The sequence below is a fragment of the Cavia porcellus genome, unplaced genomic scaffold (genome assembly GCF_034190915.1).
Source record: "Cavia porcellus strain 051 isolate PalLab524CR breed Dunkin Hartley unplaced genomic scaffold, mCavPor4.1 scaffold_33, whole genome shotgun sequence".
Lineage (NCBI taxonomy): Eukaryota > Metazoa > Chordata > Mammalia > Rodentia > Caviidae > Cavia > Cavia porcellus.
Genome location: NW_026947516.1, coordinates 187580 through 204337, shown reverse-complemented (window position 1 = coordinate 204337; position 16758 = coordinate 187580). Strand labels below are relative to the sequence as shown.

Here is a 16758-nt window from a genome sequence, read left to right as displayed (position 1 = left end):
TGACTGGTTTATTCTCCTGGCCTGCACTGGCTATTGGTGGGAAAGGTCCCTGATGGTAGACGGGGGGTATGGGGGGGTACATGGGGCGTGACTGGCTGCTCAAGCTAGTTACTAGTGGGGAGGTTTTCCCGATGATGGCTGGCAGGCACGTGAGGGTGTGACTGGCTGCTTCTACATGTGTTTTTTAAAAAAAGACCACTTTGTTAGCAAACAAATTACATCAGTGATACTATATGTAGCTCAATGTCATACATACATCCAGTATTTCAAAATTACTACTGTTGTGGATGTGTTCAATATCTGAGTGAATGCCACTGTTTCAGTCATAGTTATTTTTCAAGTCTACCTTCAAATTCATATTCCAAAATATTAGGAGGCACACCCCATGTTTTTGCTAGGACTGTCAATGTGGACTATCTCCTATGCAAATGTGCATAGAGATTCCACCAAAAAGGAAACAGAATTTCTATTTTGCAAGCATATTGCAGGATGCATAAGTACTCGTTTGTTGTAGTAGTTTAACTTAGAAAAGCTAAGCTCTAGAAAAAGTCTAAATCTTCATCATTGAGTTCACTAAGGAATTATTGAATGGCTTGGGCTTAAAAAGCCATGCTTGAATCCTAGAATTATAGGAAGCTGAGGTAGGAAGTTCATGTACTAGTGCTCAGCCTGGACAACTTAATGGTTCATGAGACTGTTTCAAAATGAAAATTGAAAATCCCACTGATGTATGTCAGTGCTAAACTCTGGATCAATTTCCAGGACTGAAACAGGTAGTGTGTACACATAATGGAATAGGATGAATCATCCACAAAGAAACAAAGTGATATCATTTGCTGAAATATAGATGGATCTAGCATGTATGAAGTTAGATTAAATAAGTCAGAGAAATTTCAGTGCCCTCCACTGTATTTTTCTTAAGAATCCCCAAACATGAATTAAGGAGTAAATGCATAAGGGATGGTAAAAAAGAGAAAGGTAGACATTTTGGAGTCGGTAAAGAGGCTTCGTTGAAGGGGAGGGGATGAGCCATGAGGAAAAGGTATCAAAACACATCAATATATGGAACATGTTTCTTCAAGATGTATTCCAAATCCTCAAAATGAAAGTAAGTATTGCGTGTATTGCAGATGTGTTTATTATAAACTCCCAAATGAATCCTGCTTGGGTAAAAATTGTTTCCAAGCCATCACCCAGCAGGTACAGTAAGTGGATGTTTAAATATTATTAGAGAACATCAAAGCAGAATTCATGATAAATCATTACCAAAAAGACATTTTAAAATGTTATTCATCATTCTGTTACTTTTGCCTTTTACAGGAGTGAAGAGATAGAGAAATTCCCTGCATACAACTTGTGGTATCAGCATGGAGAAATGATTGCTTTGACACCAGGTACAAATGTGCACATGACAGTTGTTGGTAAAAAACCAGGTGAAAGCATTTCCTCTGGAAGACCCCTGGTTAATCATCCATCAACAGATGAACCCATCATGGCTACCACTGCACTCAAACCACATGAGCAGCAGGGATTTCAAGAGAAACTGTCTACCTGTAACAAACGTGGGAAAGCCTGCACAAATCTCCAGTTCTTTCAGCAACATGCAGAGACTAGTTTTGGAGAGAAACCCCATAAATATATGCCATGTGGAAAACCCTACTCTGATTACACTGAAGACAGTACCTTTGAAGAGAAGGCACTTATATATGAGCAAGATGTGAAATTCTTCATTACACCCAGTGATGATCAGATTGTGGAAAGAAGTCATAGCGAGGTGAATACTTACACATGTGTACCATGTGTAAAAGATTTATATTCTCACTGTGATATTCAGACACATGAAAACACTCAAACTGGAGAAAAATCATATACAAGTAAACACTATGAAACATCTAGCACTAACAATTTATTTGATAGTCATGAAAGAACTCACATTGGAAATAAATCCTGTGTATGTAAGCAATGTGGAAAAGCTTTCAGCACACACAGTGTTTGTCAAAGACATGAAAGATGTCACATTAGGGAGAAGCGCTATGTTTGTAAACAATGTGGGAAAGCTTTCAGAACACACAGTACCTGTCGAATACATGAAAGAAGTCACACTGGGGAGAAACCCTATGCATGTAAGCAATGTGCGAAAGCTTTCAGGACAAATACTAGTTGTCGAATACATGAAAAAAGTCATACTAGGGAGAAATCCTATGTATGTAAGCAATGTGGAAAAGGTTTTCGTACCCACAATAATTGTCTAGTACATGAAAGAAGTCACACTGGGGAGAAACCATACTTATGTAAGCAATGTGGGAGAGGTTTTAGCACACGTGGTAATTGCCAAATACATGAAAGAAGTCACACTGGGGAGAAACCATACTTATGTAAGCAATGTGGGAAAGCTTTTAGTACACGTGGTGGTTGTCAAATACATGAAAGGAGACACACTGGGGAGAAACCCTATGTATGTAAGCAATGTGGAAAAGCTTTCAGCACACATGTAGAGTGTAAAAGACATGTATGGACTCACACTGGGCAGAAACCCTATGTATGTAAGCATTGTGGAAAAGCTTTTAGCACACATGGGAATTGTCAACTACATAAAAAGACTCACACTGGGGAGAAACCTTATGTTTGTAGACAATGTGGGAAAGCTTTCAGCAGACAATATACTTGTCAAGAACATGAAAAAACTCACACAGGGGAGAAACCATATGTATGTAAGCAATGTGGGAAAGCTTTCAACATTAAAAGTAGTTGGCGAGTACATGAAAGGAATCACACTGGGAAGAAGCCTTATATATGTAAGCAATGTGGAAAAGGTTTTAGCACACACAGAGATTATCAAGAACATGAGAGGACTCACACAGGGGAAAAACCCTATGTATGTACACATTGTGGGAAAGCTTTTAGTACAAAAAGTTATTGTCAAGTACACGAAAGGGCTCACACTGGGGACAAACCATATGTCTGTAAGCAATGTGGCAAAGCTTTCAGTACTCACAGGAACTGTCAACTACATGAAAGAACTCACACTGGGGAGAAACCGTATGTATGTAGACAATGTGGGAAAGCTTTCAGCAGACAATATACTTGTCAAGTACATGAAAGATCTCACACAGGGGAAAGACCCTATATGTGTAAGCAGTGTGGGAAAGCTTTTAGTACAAAAAGTTATTGTCAAGTACACGAAAGGACTCACACTGGGGAGAAACCATATGTGTGTAAACAATGTGGCAAAGCTTTCACAAGACAATATAGTTGTCAACTACATGAAAGAAGTCACACTGGGGAGAAAGTATATGTAAGGAATGTGAGAAAGCTTTCAACAGACAATTTACTTGTCAATTACATGAAAGAAGTCTCACTAGTGAGAAACCCTATGTATGTCAACAGTGTGGGAAATCTTCCAGCAACCATGCTCATTGTCATCGACATGAAGGAACACACACTGTAGAACTTCTACTTATGTAAACAATATGTCAATGTATTCTGTGCACCGAGGTATTGTCAAATACATGAAAGGAATTATACTTGAAGGGTTGTATAAACAATAGGCAAAAGCCTACTTTGCTGCACTAAGCATCATGCACATTGAAAACAGAAAACTAAGTAGATGAATTGACACACACTGCCATGAATTAGATTGGGGAGAACATTTCCATGTAAACAGTAAAAAATCCTCTGTATACAGGTATCATTGCCTAAATAAAAGAAGTCATAATTCAGATGGTTTGAACATATGTGACAGACGTGGGAAAGTATTTTTTCTCAAATACATAAAAGAATTCACATGGGATGGGAATTTGTATATTTTCACTAAAGAGAAAAGCTGTGTAAATGAGAAAGTATTGTATGATTTTCGTAACATCAGAAAATATAAAAATTCATGTGTCAGTATAAACACAGAATGTGAGAGATCTTAATTTTTACATTACTTTTCATGAAACATGGCCTTGAAAAAGAGAAATTTATATACATGTGTATTAAATGGAAACACTTGTAGTCATTTTGGTTAATTCATATAGCAAATAAATACAGTATTGTGATAAACTATTAATATAAGGGATGTACACAAATTTATCTTATCCTTCATGTGAGAAGCAATATTGTACTAAATCCCTGTGAACATACATAGTACATTTCCTAATCATTTTATCATTTTTCATGTTTAAATTAAAAAATAAGTTTTATAAAAATCAGATGTAATGATTTCTCCGGGAAATATACCACCAGAGAAGATATCTTAAAGTATAAGTATTTTAAACTTAGTCTTAAAGCAGATTCCTGCATTAAATAACTTTGTTTACTTTTAAGAATAAATGTTGTATTCACATAATCCTGTACATAATTGTAAGCAACCACACAGGACTCTAATATTTTGTTTTAAATTTAATAATTGTTTTCTTTATTTTGCACTGTTAGATTCACAGGTGAAGTGACTTGTATTTCTTACACGCTGCTAGGCTCAGTATTCTGTGTCATTTTTGTTTCCTTTGTTCTGTTTTAAATTTACAAATTCTCATGAAACATGAGTCCAAAAGCAAATTTTCCTTAATTGTTGTTATTTTTCCAGTTGCTTCTATTTAAAAGTTTGCTGTATACAGTACATTATTCTACCAAGAATTTTTAAATTGGGTCATATTTTATAATTTTATTACTAGCAATTTGTGTATAAGTATTTAAAGATTCATCTGTTTTCAAACAATGAATTAGCAAATTTATTTTGAATATTCTAAGATCTCTATATATTGCAACATATTTACAGATTATAAGCAATGCATAATTTTACCTATTTTTTCTCTGCATAAAAACCATTATTTTCATGTGTGTACAATATTAGTTATTTTTATCATTAAATTTCCGTTTTTGTGCTCATAGTGCCATTATATTGGTGGTAATTTTTCAATCCACAATACCAAAAACTAGTGTATTTTTGTGAGTTTTCCACTGCCAGAGAACACCAGAACCACATAATTTCTCAAAGATACAATGTAGTACAATATTTAACCTCTCTACAAGCTATAAATGTTGATACAATTTGTCAGCAAGAACATTCTCAGAGGAGGAAGTTTTGAGAGTTTTGAAGTTCATTTTGATTAGATGGCTTCTACTTTTGTAATGAAGTAGAGTCTACTATTTTGATTTTGCAAATACCATGGGTGCTTTGGAAATCAACATCTGTTTAAACTGGAAAGCTCAAATCAGGTAAAATCCTTGTGTTTCATTTTTGTTCTCTTATCAAATTTAGAGGTAAGTATATAGTGGTTTTTGTCATCAATAAGTATCAGTGTCTGATAGTGGAAGAAATGATATCCCTTGTATTGCATAAGACTTGTGGAAGCTGTCACTATGAGACTATCTGTCATCCTTGACTTATTTGCCTTTATTTCCTAGTCCTATGGTCCTTTGTAAAATATTCTGCACTGTTTCATCATTAGCTGCTCCTTTTACCATGGGGTTCTATTACAATGCTGCTGAGCTAAATCCTGGGTCCAATATTGACTTACATACTTAAACGTATAGGTAATTTCATGGCAGTTTAGTTCTAATTCTTATCATCAGGAAATTGCACAATGAATACTGCTATTCCAGCCAAAGGAAAATTGAAACTCAAGATCATTGTATCATGAGCATATTTATTTACTATTATTTTAGCATCAAAAAATATCACTGTTACTGGTTAAAAGGAGGGTAGGGGAATGAGGAAAAAAGAGTCAAGTTACATCGTATCCAGGTACTGTTATTGTTTATGTCTAGATGTCCTCCAAAGCCTCATGCAGTCGTGGGGTGGATAGGCTGAGATGTGCTTGAGTCTTTGGGGGGAGCCAGAGGTGAAATGTTACGGTTTGGGTCTAGATGTCCCCCGAAGCATCATGGAGACAAGGGGACAGGCTTCTAGCATTTGTAATTGATGCATTGTCCAATGCTGGAATTACGGGCATGAGTGCTACACCACCCTGGGCAGGTAGCTTGCATACAATATACGGGAGGGAAAGAGCCCTGCTTCCTTTTTGCTTTTGTTGTCTTCCTGTGTCATGAACAGTTGCTCCTCTTCCATGCTGCTCTGCCTTGAAGCCAGATGACTATTGACTGAAAGCTCTTAAAAATTGTGAGTTAAATAAACCTTTCCTTCCTTAATTTTGAGCCTCAGGCATTTTGTCCCAGCAATGAGAGACAAGTAACCAGGAAAGAAACAAATTCCCTATGATAAATGTGATCATTGTATCTATAGTGTAATAATAAATTAATCTGTTAAAAATCTTGTGCATCTCAGTGGAATGTGTATCAAAACAAAATACAAAAAGTTGAAGTTGTATCTCAATGCACTAATATTCTTGGGTCAACTCAGTGTTTTATCTATGAGACCTAATGGCATGTCTGTAATACTAGCACAAGAATCTTGAGTGAGGGGAATCAGTCTGACTTCTAAACCACTGTGGACTATACAGTGAGTTAGTTCAAGGCCAGGCTGAAATATGTAGTTGTTTCGCCCTGGGAATCTAATTCAGGACCTTGCATTTGCCAGGCAGCACACACAGAGGTACTTACTTGCACCCTTTATGATGATCATCTAGCTTTCTTTCTTTTTTTTTTTTCTTTAACTTTTCTTCCCTTTCCTTTTGTGCACCAGAATTTTAACTGGAATTCTTAGGGACAAAGTTAAAGAATCCATGTGTGTATTGTACATGGAACAACTAACTGCTCCCCCATGATCTGTGGTTAGAGAGGTGTGGGGAATTGAACTATGGGACTGTGCAGCCCCAGGCTGTCCTCACTGTGGAAGCAGGAGCAGAAAGGTATCCCACAGCACTCCACCCCCCCTTACCTAACAAGAAGTTACAGAATATAGTGGAAGTGCTTGGTGGTGGCATTGAACCTTTCAAAACAATGAGTGACAGATTAGCATTCACCACCACCCCCCAGGTGAAGAACAAGAATTCGGACTGATCAGTCTTTGACGGCACCTACAAGTGGAGAGGGTCAGACTGCAGCACAGCATTCCAGCCCATCCTGAAAAAACAAGCTGGGAAGACAGGCTTTTTAATGGAAGATGAACATAGAAAACAGCAAGGACCAGGAGGAGCTAACTGTGCACAAAACCGGGAGCAACCTCTTGTCTCTGTCTGAGGGCAGCACAGCAACTGGGAGAGGAAGGATGAGAGCAACAGGGTAAGTAAGGAGTGGGCAGACCATTAAGCGATATATAGGAAGTACTGGCTGAAGACTGGCCCCAGGCTGCCACATCTGGAGGCAAGATCAATCCCACACCCAGTGCAAACTTGGCAGTGTCACTCAGTAGTTTTGGGCTCTTGGTGGGCACCAGAGGACTTGTTTTTAGTTTTCGTCTTTCTTTGTTGATTTGTCTTTCACTTATATTTTTATGCTAATTGATCCATCTTCTTTTCCCTAACCTCAGTTATCTTTTTTGACTTAGCCATATTTTCATATGGGTGAATATTTGCTCTAATCTTTCTGGCTAACTTCAATAATTCCTGGCTTATTCATTCATTCTCTTTTGCCCTCTTTTCTAGCTTCCCAAAGCTTTTGTGATTATCCTTTGTCCTCTGTCCTTGTTTCTACTGTATTTCTCTTCAGTAATCTGTTTTATCATTTATCCTTTTTAAATTTCCCCCAAACAGGGTGAAACCATTCTACCAAGGAGAAACACTTTTCATACAAGCTCTTGATTTATGATGGATTCTTTTATATAATTGTGGGGTTTGCTCCTATTATCAAAGGTAACAAAATTGTTACCACAGCTTATCAGTATCTAAATTGTGCTTGATGCTATTATAATTGCTAATAGCACTACTTTAACTAGGGTGCCATATCTGTTGTACTCAATTGTTCCCCATTCTGTAACAATACTGGGAAGCGCTAGGGTAATAACCGCACTACATCTCAGGACCAAAATGTTGGGGACTGATACAGATACTAACCAAGAATCTCCTACGTACAGAAGACATCTCAAAAGATTAAACATTTTCTAGGGAGGCCTTGATACTAATGATAAAGCTACCTACTAAAAAATTTTACAAGAATCCACATAGAGGGGCTGGGGATTTAGCTCAGTGGCATAAGCACCTGCCTTGCAAGCACGTGCTCATGAGTTCAATCCCTGGTACCGATAAAAAAAAAAAAAGAATCCACATAGAAAAACAAAAATTTTATAGCAAGTGTGAAGTCACGAGTTCAATCCCTAGATCCCAAAAAAATTTTTAATAGAAAAAGATAAGAAACAGAAGCAAAATGCAACATCAGAATCCCAATGCAGCAAGAACAAGTCCAGGAGACACTGAGATAAGGAAAAATTAAAGACACATACCTGAAATTGCTGAAATAATAGCAATCAGTGGAAAGAAACAAATACATGAGGCCACAAAATGGATCAGGTCACAAATAAATGGTCAGGTGAAAGAAAAAAATGATAACTACAATGAAGGAATTGCTCAGAAAATCTTGTATAGATTTTTTTAAAAATAGAGTATAGGAAAATGATGGAAACCATGAAGGCCTGACATATGACAGATAACTGAAAAACCATCGTATTAAAAGATGTGTTCACCCAAACCACCACATAGGTGGACTATTAGTCTCAGTCTTTGCTGAAAACAACTGATGCAACTCAGAGATAGTTTAGCCTGGCCGAGTCTAACTGCATGTAGTTGCACTGCCGGTACTCTTTGTAACATGTTCTGCTTTTAAGGACTGTCTACCTAAGATAGACTTGTCAAGGACTTAGCTTCACCCACTCCCTTTGCTCCAACTCCCTTTCTGAGGTTACCACCTTATGATAAACAACTCTAGTTAACCTACCCCAAGTGAATCTGCCTAACAACATGATCTAATCTATGTAACCAGCTATAAACTTGATCACTATCACCTTTTGTACTTTTTGCTTACAAATCACATATAAATTTTTGTTTACCCTAATTTGGGGCTGGTGATTTGGAACTGAGATTCCTACCAGGAGATGGAAGGTCAAGTTTCCCAAAACATGTAAATTAGTGAAGAACAATGAAAGAATAAACCACACTGTTTGTAAGAAAGGAGAGAGGGGGGGGGAGAGAGAGAGAGAGAGAGAGAGAGAGAGAGAGAGAGAGAGATTGATTTAATTTTTATTGTATGTATCTTCCAGGATCTACAGAGTTTGGGGTGTGTCCAAGTCCATACATGTCCTTGCTCATGCTGATAAAGGAGTCAGCACCCACATCTTTGTTGGATACTAGCACCACCAAACTCTAGGGCATGCACACCTTTGCCATGACTTTCAAATCCAGAGTAAGTCAGGTTGCACCTGGGATATGGCTGTGAGAATGTGGTATGGGTTCTTTAGCTCAGATGCCTCTTGGTGTCTCCATGCTGCTGTCTGACTGCAGCTGTTTCCAATGATCATCTCTTACCTAGTTCCTGAGAGATAGCGACAAAGGGAACCCTTGCAAGAGTCCTGTTTATTCTAGTACTTGGGTTCAAACAACCAACACTTAACTGGATTTTGTTTTACCAACTAGCATCTCCAAGACTGTGGTGGTCACTTGTACTACACTTGCTCAGCAGCCACTGCTTCTGGAAAGACGCATTGGGAGCAGAGTTGAACTCTTCCCTTGAAGATCACAGCAATGTCCAATTAGATCTGGTCAACTATGTTTCTCCATGCGGTAGTTGGCGGTCCCCAGCATTAACTTTGCTTTAATGGGGTGTGAATGACCATGGTCCTAAGCTGCTGCAAACCACAGAGGAAGTGCAGATGGCCTCTTCCCTTCTCTTGTGTTCTTTCCTCAATTTCTTGGTGCCTTTAACTTCCCTGTCACATTCCACCTGATTCCGTCTCCTACTGCTTTGTGCTTCTCCACTTTTTTTCCTAGAGCTTGAATTCTGAATTTGTTTGAGTTGATTTCTTTCACCATGCCATCACTTTCCCCACCTTGTATGGTCTTTGTTGTATCGGCACTGCTATAAATGACTCAAACTGATTCTTTTTTAGGACAGAGAAGTATTCTGCTGTGAATAACTGTATTTTCTTCACCCATTCACCTGTATATCTTCCTTTTATACACCCTTTTCTTCCTCTCTCTTTCCTAGCTGCTTAGACTAAAGTGTTGGGGAGTATATTTAAAATTTTTCATAGTTAACATTCTTGTCTTCAGTTTTAGCAAAAGCTTTGTTATTTCATATTTCATGTAATATTTTTCATAGGTGATTTTTAGCAGATTGACATTAGATTTTTATGTACTTTTCACCAAAAAGAAAGTTTTTATCATGAGCGAACATTGGATTTTGTGAAAGGCTTTTTATATATCTATTCAAATGATGGTATGATATTCTATTTGTCTCAAATATATAGATTTCTGCTTTGATCTTTACACTTTCCTTCCATATATGAGGTTGTGTTTGGGGTGTCTTTGTTTTTCCAGGATCTTGACTTACATGATTAGGTTATTTATGTGGAGTCACTTTTTCTGATGGGAACATTTACAACCATAAACTGCTCACTCAGTCTAGTACCTTCATCCCATGAGACTTTTTGGATTTGTAGACTTTAATGTCTTTAAGATGCATAAAATCAATCCTCATATGAAGCACATTCAAATGTCATGTGTGTGACATGGGGAGTACACATGTCAACATGTTCCCACCACAAGAAAAATGACCATTATGAGCTTTGTGGCTTTGGTGAAGACCAGTATTTTGTATGTTTACTTTTTCCTCTTTATGATTGAAAGAAAAAATTAGGTAGAAGCAAAAATGAAATACAGTAGTTACAATTTTGTAATCATATTGTGAATAAATCATAACCCAAAACTGAAGGAATAAACTAAGCCCAGATTGTCACTGTTGACTCCTAAAACAGGTCTGTTTTGTTTTTTTGACAGGATCTTACTACATATTCAGTCTGACCTTGAACTCACTATGTAGTCCATGTTGGTCTAGAAGTCACTGCAATTCTACCTCAGCCTTCCATGTGCTAGGAAGATAGGCACCTGCCACAATGCCTGGCAGATAAAACAGGGTTTACCTAACACTACTGGCCTGAGCTTCAGCAGGAGCTTTTCATATTTTATTTTGATACATGTTCCACTGAATGGCACAGGTTTTGCCTCCACTCCCTAAGATGGTTCTAATCATGCATATCACCTGTGCTTGAGTGGTAAGATTACAGACAGAAACCACTGGTCCCAGTATTTTCTTCACTCTATGCTTGTAGGAAATAAATATGCTTTGGATAAAATGCTATTTTTACTTTTGCTGTGGCTGCACTAGCAGGATGAACTATGCAATGTTCTGATAAAAAAATTAGAAATGGCTGTAGTAAAATTATCCTCATAGCAAACATGTAAACAGAAATTATATATTCTGCAATGTAGTATACTTCATGAACCATAAGAGACACTTAATATTTTGTTACAGAAATAAATTTTTCCCTGGAGAGGTGATGAATGCATATAATATCCACATTTGGGAAGCTGATGATTGCCATGAGCTTGAGGACAGCCTGGGCTACATGGTGAGACCCTGTCTCTAGAAAACAAAATAAGTAAATGAATAAGACAAATTATGGCTTTGTCTAAACATAATTGACTTAGGTTAGCTTGAAGTATACTGTTCACAATATTAAAGACTATCTACTGTATTTGTCATTTGTGTTTTGATCTTACATTACTGGAATGCAACCCTCTGGTAAATTGAGCAGCTACTGAATTGAAAGGGAAAACAGGATATTTTACAAAACACTGCAGTATTTGAAAATAAGGAGGCAAAATAAGTCAAGGATGCTAAATGGTCTCACACTGACAGTTTGCCAAAATCTTATGCAGTGGAAGAGACATAAGGGACTTCAGTCATCAGAGAGTGGTACTAATTGATGACAAAAATCACCACATGTATCTCTAAAGATTTGAGCTTCCTAGGTTAAAAAACATTTATTTCTAGAGTACAATGGTATTTTCAGAATTAAAAAAAATACAATGAAGACTCTGGTTTACCACAAAGAATACAAACCATCTTGTCAAAACAAAGATCAATACAGTAAAAAATTCCTGAAAATGTTCTTCCAGGAAAATCCTGTGTCTTCTTTGAGGAAAATATATGCCCCTGCTTGTATCTGGCAGTGGGAGACTCACATAATGTTTGGATGAAATATTGAATGATTAACTCCAAAATAAATAATGCCAATATGAGCCTAAAAAATAAAATTTAGTGATAAAAACTAATATAGTACACACACGATAGTAATGGCTCTGATGCAGAGAAAAATACGGCAAAACTATGCATTGCTCATAATCTGCAACCATGTTGTGATTCACATACATATCTTCTTAGAATATTAAAAACATGATATTTGATAATTTACATGCTATTTGAAAACATGAATTCTTAAATACATGTACAGAAATCATTAGTATGAAAATCATAAACTATTCATCCATTTAAAAGTTTTTGCTAGAATGATGTACATTCAACACAATTTTAATTACAAGCTAGTGGAAAAATGGCAGCAGTTAATGAAAATTCAGTTTTAGTGTCAGGTTACAGCACTATTTATTTATTTATTGATTGATTGATTGATTGTCTTTTTCCTTTTTATCGGTACCGGGGATTGAACTCACGACTGCCTGCTTGCAAGGCAGGCGCTTATGCCGCTGAGCTAAATCCCCAGCCCTATAGACAAATTCTTAGAACACTAAGTTAAACTTATGAATGATAACTTGTAAAGCTAATAAAAAGTAGTTTTTATCATAGAATGCCTCAGAACAGTGAAATTGGATTAAGGAAGCAATATTATGTATGGCTCAGTATTATGGCTCAGTAACTGAAAAGTGGCATAAGGGAGAGAAATGTGGGGGTGGATATGATGAAAATATTTGTGAAATGTTCTGATCACCAAGATTTTGCAAACTTAACAGGCACTACTAATGAAAGGAAAAACTGAAGAAAAACGTTTTCACTTCCACATACACATTCAAATGTGAGAGCCTCTTTCAGGTACACAAAGTATTTCAAAATCGACTCTGAAGGGCACTGCTCTATTTGTAGAGAGAATGACAAATAGACTAAAGAAAAGCAAGAGAGTCTTCAATGGGCTCATATGTAAATAGAATATGTCTTAGTTACATTTTCCTCATCATGAGGACAAAATTTTCAACACCCTAAATTACAGGAAATGTTTATTTTGACTCATAGCTTGCAGAGGTTTCTGTTCATAATGGGTGTGCCCCAAGACACAGTGGCATGAAGAGGGGCATCACAGGGGAAAAGCAGTCCATGATGGGCAGAAGGCAGTAAAAACAGCAAGCAACAGCTATTCTCTTCCTGCTCCTTGTATTTTATCTAGGCCACCATGGTAGTACTCACACCTTAATCCTAGCATCACAGCATGAATCAATCCCGGTATCATGCACTATGGATCCAGCCACCTCTGAAAAGCTCCACCTATGACTGTGTGAGGCTGTGACAGGACATCTAGATACCAACTGTAACACAATATTGATTCCTGATAGAGCTCTTGTGTCACAAGCGTCATGAATGACAGTGTGTGTAACAGAGGCAGGGAGAAACTGATATGATATTCTTTTGGGGGGTACCTGGAATTGCACTCAGGACCTTGCACTTGCCAGGCAGGTTGCTTGTGCACTGAGCTCTAACTCTGGTCCGTGGTATGTTATTCTTCCTATGATTTGTAGAACAATTAAATTACATCTTAAAATGGGAAAGATAAACTTTAACATTTTTAAAAATGTTTTTCCACAAAAGAAAATCATGAAACTATCTGAATCAGAGGCAGAAATTAATAAAGAGAGAAATTCAGATGTAAACCATGCTATGTAAAAGTCAAGTAATGATTAAGATATCTGCTAACAAAGCAGTACAGTTGCAAATGTAGGCTCTGCAGACACACAGGAAGCAGTGCACAGTCTGCACAATGGCCACCAGGAGAAAGGTAAGGATAACTCTGACCCTAAACCTAACCTTACCTCTAATCCTAACCTGAAGCCAAATGTAAACTCTAAGAGTAAGACAACAAACAATAGTACTACAGCTACTAAAATACTATAAACTGAAAAAATTCTTTGCGTTTCTATCTTAGCATTGAGACACAATAATCAAAACCCACAATTTAAAAGAGGAACTGTTGATTTGAGTTCACAGTTTGTTAAAGTTTCAACCCATTGATGCCTGGCACCAATATGGAGTTGCTTGGCAGATGGGCACAGCACATAGGAAGCTTGCTCATGGTATAGCACTGGGAAGCAGTGAGCCATCGAGGCATGAAGAGTGATACATATACAACCTTTGAAGCCACACCCACAGGGAACCACTTCTTCCTAATAAGATTTACCTCCCATCATCATACCTAGCCATAAACTTGAGAGTACTAGTCCAGTAACACACCCATGGTTGAGTCACCCATAAAAGCCGACCTGTAGCGACCTACTGCTTTGGGAGAACATCTAGAGTGAAACCATGATGATATTCCAGGACAAAGCCCCAACATAACCACAGTCACAAGGACCAATCACATAATGAAACATGGGGAATGAAAAGGTACACATAGTATGCTGATCTCACAGCCATGAAAAAGAGCTGAGAGTAGCAGAAATTGAAACACATGTGATTAACTTGTGTCATATATAGGACACAGCAAGTATATTAAGCTTTGATTGTCACACTGAGCATAATTTTAGAGATGGAGAAGGCAGACAATAAGTAGATGGATGCGTGTGGTAGGTATTTACTCCAGACAGCACCCACACTAACAGATTCCGCAGGATTGTGAGCAGGAGCAGCAGCAGGTGCAGCCCGAGGAACACTGGCAGCAGCTGCCACAGAAAGCTAAGAAGCCACAGAGGATGCACTGAGGTCGGGTGCCATCATTCTGAACAAGTCTGGCTATTGTGCCTGTTGAGAGCCAAACCAGAAGGAGACACAATAGTGAAACTTTTGGCTAAGGCACAGCTCAAATGGCAACTTAATTGTATGCTACTGAACAATTTACTAGATCTTACAATCTTTTTCATCATCTATTTAGAAATAAAGTGTTACCATTCACCATGGTGATAGACCCAATAAGGGTGTCAGCCAGAGTCTGGCAAATAGTTGGGTGTATTAACACTCTGTCCAGCAAGAGGCATCGAGCGGGAGTCGAGGTGGACAGGAAAGGAGGATCGGGCTATGAACACCTTATAGTGTACATCTTATAACAAACCTATGCTCCAGGTGACTTGCTGTATACAATGCTTTCCCCTGAGTCTGTCTTTCCTTGATAACTTTAGAATGTACCAATTTACATTTTTTTATGTCTGTATTATTGTTATCCTCTTCAGACAACAAACTTCCTAATATATAGGAAATGCAGGGATCTGGGAATGGCCTACACAGTTTCTAAAATATTTAAAGTGAGAGAATCACAATTTCAGTGTCAACATGGATAAATATTGCAAGACTTGAGTAACAAGAATGAGTAAAAATTCTCTAGAATTCAAGTGCTTGGAAGCATAACGTCACAGAGATATATATTAAAATATTTAACTCATTAATACATAAGTAGATGATGGATGCAAATTTTAACACCTCAGAAATGCAAAGAAACAATTATTTCTTCTAAAGCATTTGATAGACATATTGGATACAATCAGAATGTTCTCAAAATAGAAACTAGGTAGTCAACTCATCAGCTTTACATATCTCATGTGTTTTTCAATACATGTAGGATAGAAGAAATCCAGAAACTTAATCACACAAAACTTGTACTTAACCGATGAACTACTTTCCCATTCCACCCATTTGCTTTTGGTAAAAAGTACATTATTAACTAGTCCAGTTTTTCCATAGCAAATAAATAGATAAATAAATTTAGACATATTTATAGTTAGGTGATAGTTTTGTATAAAATATTAAATTTTGAAAAACATGTTTATTTCTCTACAAGCACAATGGAAATATGTTTAGCTTTATCAATAATATAAAATCAATATTCAAAGAAAGAGGATTAAATACAATGAAAATGAGAAAACATGGTAAATTGTTATAAGGAGAAAGAGAAAATAGCAAAGCACAGCATGAAAATAAAAATAATCATGAATGTCATGGACATATAAATGTTTGAAAAAGGGTCACACTGTGTGCTCTAGCAGACACAGATCACTTACAAAGGAAAGCCCATCAGAATCATGGCAGACTTCTCCACACAACCCATAAAGTCAAGAAGAGTAAAGCATTTTAAGCTCTGAAATAAAACAGCTTATAACTTAGACTGATGCATCCTGAAAAACTATCTTTCAAATTGAATGGAGAAATAAGATGCTTCCACAACAAAGAACAATTGAAGAAATTCATGTCCACCAAACCCACAAAGATTTCTGAAAGATATTCTAGAAAGAGATAAAAATGACCACAATTCCAACAACAACAGAAAGAAATCACCAAGCAGGGCAAGAAATTAAACAGAGGGGAAAAGTAGGGAACCAACAGCAGGAAAATAACATGATAAACACAAGCCATAACATATCACTCATAACTATTAATGTATGTAATGTTAATTCACTGATTAAAAAACATACTGATGGAGTGTATCAAAAACCAAAATCCAACAATATGCTTTATACAAGAAACACATTTAACTCATAAGTAAATTCATAGACTGAAAATCAAAGGATGGAAAACAATATTCCATCAGACAGGAACCCAGAAAAAAGCAGGCATAGCTATTCTGTTTGCAGATAATGTGAACTTCAAATCAGTGATCAAAAGTGATAAATAAGGTCA

At 37.1% G+C, this 16758-nt stretch overlaps 1 protein-coding gene across 4 annotated transcripts in view; it reads left to right on the top strand.

Moving 5' to 3' along the window:
- Positions 1-6253, top strand: part of LOC134470292 (zinc finger protein 14-like) — a 30210-nt gene extending 23957 nt beyond the window's left edge. For all 4 annotated transcript variants that reach the window (XM_063242770.1, XM_063242771.1, XM_063242769.1 and 1 more), the window contains one exon: positions 1321-6253. In XM_063242770.1, coding sequence (XP_063098840.1) covers positions 1321-3448 — 2128 coding nt within the window. In that variant the 3' untranslated portion in view covers positions 3449-6253. The remainder of the gene's footprint in view (positions 1-1320) is intronic.
- Positions 6254-16758: the final 10505 nt, after the last annotated feature.